Raw genomic sequence first — 6,042 nt, 5'->3', positions numbered from 1 at the left:
GAATCCCATCACTTTGGACTTAGTTGCTTTATGGGGTTTCCTCATGACAGCAAGAAACTGCCACTCAGTGACCCAATCCTTGGATTTACAAGTGGTAAGGCAGTCATTGATGTTTGGATCAGGGGTAGGGTTCAGGCATATGTGGGTCTAGAGATAATAATTAGTCAATCATCCATCTCCAGGTCTTCTGTACACACATCTCAAACTCCCCAGACCTCTTCCCTCATTGGTTGCTTTTCTTTCTTCCCTATCAACCTTGTGTCCTTACGTCCTTCTTCCTTCCTCCCTTTTTCAATGCAATAAATATTTACAGAGTGTTTTTCTGTTTTAAATCACGTTGCAACATAAAGATATGGAGTCTTTAGTTCAAAGATCTCAAGAGAAGCAAAAAGCCATATCCATGAGAAAATAGCAATGGTCAGTGTCTTTGAAGGAGACACCACACCACAACGGTACAGCTTCATGCACTTTGTGGACAGTCAAATAATAATCTTTTTGTTTTATTTTACTTTGTTTTGGGAAAGGGGGTAGTTAGTTTGTTGTAGCCCAGCTTATCTTAATGATGCTATACAGTGAAGAATATACTAGAACCCCTGAACCTAAATCATCCAGATTTAAGTATTACATATAGATTGGAGCTAATACGTGTAGATTTTTTCTTTTTCTGGCCTGAAACTCCATCCTAATATCTTCATCTGTGAGTTGGGCACTGATAAAATTGGGTCACCATCCTGCTGGGACACTGTAAGCAAAATCAAAAACCACTGGTCTGGAAGTCCAGTGGGAGAGTGAATTAAAACCATTCCTTTATTGTGTACCTGGCTGTGTTCCCTAAAGTTGAACACATTTAATACATGTATCCCACTGGATCCAGTTACTGTTGTCAACACTAGATTCCGTTATTGTAGCCAGGCTGGTAGGTGTGTGGTGAAGTGAGAAGAGGAGGTGGGCGTTGGCGCTGTGCTGATCTTGGCAATCTCCAGATGTAATGGTGCTGAGAACCTCAGCCTCCTCAGTGCTCACTAGACAGCTGCCTGTAAAATGCCCTTTAAATGTGGTTCACTATTCTGTGGGAGCATCTGCTGCTATGCTTGTGATTTTCTAATTCTCTATAAATATTTTGTGTACTCCCTTTGCTTATTCGAGATTACCATTATTTTTCCCTTGAAGGAAAGTGCTCTTTTAGAGAAATCTTACTTTTGCTTCCTCTAAAAGAACAGATAGACGCATAGATACTTATTAGGTTGAATCTAAAAAAAAAAAAAAAGCTTGCTTTAGATTTATCACTTAAAGCCATGTTACACCTGTAATTAATTGTTTGTGTGCAGAGGGAGCACAGGTAAAGGAGCACAGGTAATGACTTTCCTGCTCACAATCAACATCATCCATCAGCATTCCCAGGGACGACTACAGTGTCTCCAGTGCACATGTGACCTTCTGTCATTACTCATATTTGTGTGTGTGCCTGTGTCTCTGTGTGTTCTGTCTTCTTCATCTCCTTATTTACTCTCTTCTTTGCATAAGTCTGTGGTGTGTGTGTGTGTGTGTGTGTGTGTGTGTGTGTGTGTGTATGTATGTGTGTGTGTGTGTGTGTGTGTGTGTGTGTGTCTGGTCAGAGACTGACATGGGGTGCGTCCTTAGTTGCTTTTGCTTTATTCCTTAAGACATGCTCTCTCAGTTAAATGCAGTCCCTTCATTTAGTCTAGAGTAGATACCTGTCCTATTCTGGGGATCCCCGTCTCTCCCTTCCTGAGAAGGAATAAGAATGTGAGACTGCGTATATGTTCAGGTTCTAGGAGTTATATGAAATGCCTTAGATATTCCTCATTCTCCTGCGACATTTTTGTTGGCAGCATCATTGGACAGGTGAAGAGACTGAGACACGGGGAGGTTCAGTAACTTGAGAAGAATGCACAGAAACTGAACAGTGCTCAGAACCCACATCCCACCTTTTCTTAATTAAATATTACTGTTTCTCATTTTATACATATGTGTTTTTGCCAACATACATGTCTGTAACCATGTGTGTGTCTGGCCTGTGGAAGTAAGAAGAGGGAGTCACATGGCCTGGAACTGGAGGCACTGACAGTTCTGAGCAATGTGTCCTTGGAACAGCAGTCAGTCTCTTAACCTTTGTGCCAACTCAGTATCCTTTATCTCCCTGTTCTGCCTATGTCAGGTGACTCTTAGATGAATGTGATTCTCATACAGCCTCCACCATGTGGATCATTCCAGGACAGAACCGGAGCTGGGTTTCTGAGTTTATCCTGCTTGGCTTCTCCAGTGACCCCACGACCAACAGCATCCTCTTCATTGTGTTCCTTCTCATCTACCTGAGCTCAGTCATGGGCAATGGGCTCATCATCCTGCTGATCTGCCTGGATACACAACTGCACACTCCCATGTACTTCTTCCTCTGTATTCTCGCTATGTTGGACATGGGCTATGTCACTACCACCTTGCCCCAGATGTTGGTACATCTTCTTGCTCACTCTCAGACCATCTCCTTTGCTGGCTGCTGGATGCAGATGTACGTGTTTGGTGCCTTGGGTATAACTGAGTGCACCTTCTTTGTTGTCATGGCTTATGACAGATATGTGGCCATTTGCTACCCACTGCATTATACTGTCATCCTAAATTGGGAACTGTGTATACGACTGGCAGCTGGATCTTTGGTCTGTGGTTTCCTTTCTGCTTTGTTACATACATTCTTCACTATGAGTCTACCGTATTGTGGACCCAACAAGGTCAACCACTATTTCTGTGAAGGCCCTGCTGTACGTAGCCTGGCTTGCATGGATACCCACATCATTGAGATGGTGGACCAGGTCTTGAGTGTTTTTATGCTTCTTATTCCAATTTCCCTCATTGTGACCTCCTACATTTATATTGCCATGGCTATTCTCAAGATCAAGTCCAGCCAAGCCCGCTGCAAGGCCTTCTCTACCTGTGCCTCCCACCTGACTGTGGTCTCATTCTTCTATGGTCCAGGCACTTACATCTACCTAAGGCCCAACTCCAGCTACTCCCCCGAGCAAGACAAGCAGATCTCACTCTTTTACAATGCCTTCACTGCCTTGCTAAACCCGATAGTCTACAGTCTGAGGAACAAGGACATCAAGAGGGCATTTCTTAAGGTGATGGCACATGGTAGGGTGGACTAGTGAGCCAGGATCCAGGAAAAGCTGGAGTGAATTATTCACTTTTTGGTAAAGGGACTGAATCTTTATTTTATTCAGCTGTCCTGTGTATTTGACATACATAGTACTTGGTAACTGGGAGAAACCACTGTGAAACCAGGGTGACTATCTTGATTGACAGGCTATAATAAGATATAATCTGAAACACCTCAGTAATCTTACTGGGTTATAAGTGTAAATAATCATTTGTTGTTCATGCTTGTAGCTGTGGGTTGGGAGTGACCTTCTTTTCTCTCACATCCATCCTGAAGGAGAAACCTTATGTCTAACATGTCATCCTAGAACAGAAGGGTAGGAACAGTGGGCAAACTCATAACGACTCAGCTTCTCAAGAACGACCTGCATCTCTTTGTATACATACTCTTGGCCAAAAAGTAGTATGGCCCAGCATGACAGCAGGAGGTGGGAAGTGGTTTTTTTTTTGTTTTTTGTTTTTTTTTTTGTCTAGAGAGAAGCAATACACATTCTGTGTCCATGGTCTGACGTGTTAGTTTCTTTACTTAGGAGTCACCAAGTCATGTACATCATGTTCCCAGAACATGACAGCATACCCATAACCCAACACAAACATGCTAAGTGTGGATAGCATAGCAGAGACAGCAGAGGCTGAGGCACTGCATGCTAATAGTGCAGCATGTGTTCTTAGGACAGAAGTAAGCTGATAGAGTGTGGAAGAGAGGTAATACACTCAGAGAATGAACTTCACATGTAAATTCAATGAGGTCTATGCGAAAACCAGATATGGCCTCTTCTGTCAAAAGCGACAATGTTGGCAGTGAAGGGTGCTGGGGTCTCATCAGATCCTTTATAACTTTTCTCCTCATAGGCAGCAACTAAGGGCATGTCCAACCATTGACTGCTGACTGCTGGCTCCCTTTCCACTCTTGAATGGGAATGGATTGCCTACCATCTTAAGAGATTGCCTACCTCTTCACTGATCAATCAGCAGATTCCTCTATGATTCAGTGACTGAACTAATCTTTCTTAAGGAGGCCTCAGGCCTTCTAGTTCTATTCTGTGGTCAGGTATTTTTAGATAATGGGTACTCTTCTTTCATAGTTAATACTCCTTACCATTGTTTACTGTAACATGAGGGCCTGCTTGTTGGGGTTTCTGTCCTGCCCAGTTCCCACAGTCTTTAGGTTCCAAAGAAAATCACACAGAAAGTCTACATTAATGATAAACTGATTTGCCTATTAGCTCAGGCTTTTTATTAGCTCTTATAACTTATTCTTACCCATTATTCTTACCTATATTAGCCACATGGCTCAGTACCTTTTTCAGCAGGGCAGGTCACATCTTGCTTCTTTTGGTGTCTGGACAGTACTGCGGAGAGAGCTTGCTTCTTCCCAGAATACTCCTGTTCTCATTGCCCTGACTCTACTTCTTGTCTGGTTGTCCCACCTATACATCTTGCCTGGCTATTGGCCAATCAGCATTTATTTAAAACATAATTGACAGAATACAGAATTGTCCTTCACCATTCCCCCCTCCCCCCATTTTTTAAAGAAAACATGAACATCCATAGTCCATTATTTGGGAATGTGGGTATAGTATTCCAGGCTACTTCCTGCTGGTTGGGGGTGCTGATAATCTTATGGGGACCTAAAGGAAATTTTGAATTATGATCAAGTTCTGACTGGAGTATTCTGTGAGTCTTGATCATCTCAGGCAGCAGTCTTGAACCTGTTCTGCATGTAGAACTCAGAAATCCAGGCCATCTGTTCCTACTGGAGATTTCTCAGGTGGTCTTCCTTGGTCAAACCTGATTTTTCTTAACCCAGAATGAATCCACAGCCTCTCATTTCCCGTGGAAACAAAAGCAAAATCTCTTTTCCAAAGTAGCATACCTTTTGACTTCAATTTTGAAGTCAAGGTAATTTCAAAACACCTATCTTGGATTAATTTAGCAGCATTTATAAACAAATATCTTTTAGCAGCTGTTGCTCCTTCCTCAGCATTCAAACAATTCAAAGAGAGCATAATAGCAAACAGTATCAAGATTCTCTGTGTGTTTTCCATCTTTATGCAGCTTTATTTTGAACTCTTTTTATTTTTAATTTTTGGCTTTTTGAGACAGGGTTTCTGTGTATGTTTGTCCTGGAACACACTCTGTAGACCAGGTTGTCCTTGAACTCACAGAGATCCACCTATCTCTGCCTCCCCAGTGCTGGGATTAAAGGTGTGTGCTACCACACCTTGAACTCACAGAGGTCTGGCTACCTTTGCCTCCCAAGTGTTGGCATTAAAGGTGTACCACCACACCCAGCTACTTTCTTTCTTTCTTTTTTATTTTAAGGAATTTAGCCTTTTTCTTTTCTCTCCCAATCCTGCATATAATTTTAACACACTATAAACCATTTAGAGGTTTTCTTCATCTTTGAATCTCTCTTTAGTATATAGCTCTCTTTTTATGACCACATGAGTCTTTAATTTGCTAAGCAATGTGGAGAGGATTAAAGCCCTGGCTTTGACTGCTGGATTCATCCCATTTCTTAGCTTTCTGAGATTTCAGCCTCATGGCAGAGGTACTGGCTGTAACCATGTTTATGGTCATAACTCTATGACATTTCAAGGTCCTTGCCAGCAAGCAAGCTGCAACAATGTGTCCACAAACAACATTCAAATGCTTTCTTTGTAGTCAGAACTCTTGCCTTAAAGAGTTCTGCACTGGCAGGATGGCCCAGAAAGTCAGCATTTTAAAATGGTGCAGCTTTTTTCCTGCTATCACTGAAAATCAAAAAGGATGCAGTCAGCTTTTGCCAACACCATTTAAGTGTTTCATGGCCGGACCTTTTAAAAGAGCTGCAAGGTTTTGCAGCTAAAGTTGAATCAGGAAGCC

General features: G+C 42.3%; 1 protein-coding gene across 1 annotated transcript; it reads left to right on the top strand.

Annotated features, from left to right (window-relative positions):
- Nucleotides 1–2,176: 2,176 nt before the first annotated feature.
- On the top strand, nt 2,177–3,164 carry LOC148122698 (olfactory receptor 2A12-like). The gene has a single exon (XM_087903870.1). It carries the CDS (start codon nt 2,220–2,222, stop codon nt 3,162–3,164), a length of 945 nt encoding a protein of 314 aa, XP_087759996.1. The 5' UTR covers nt 2,177–2,219.
- The last annotated feature ends 2,878 nt before the right edge of the window (nt 3,165–6,042 follow it).

This window comes from Myodes glareolus, chromosome 3 (assembly GCF_982192425.1).
Source record: "Myodes glareolus chromosome 3, mMyoGla1.1, whole genome shotgun sequence".
Classification (NCBI taxonomy): domain Eukaryota; kingdom Metazoa; phylum Chordata; class Mammalia; order Rodentia; family Cricetidae; genus Myodes; species Myodes glareolus.
Note: the sequence above shows the minus strand (reverse complement) of the source record. Positions and strands in the feature narration are given on the sequence as shown.

What these genes read in the sequence shown, in the direction of transcription:
- LOC148122698 (XM_087903870.1), top strand. Translation starts at nt 2,220, where the DNA reads ATGTGGATCATTCCAGGACAGAACCGGAGCTGGGTTTCTGAGTTTATC.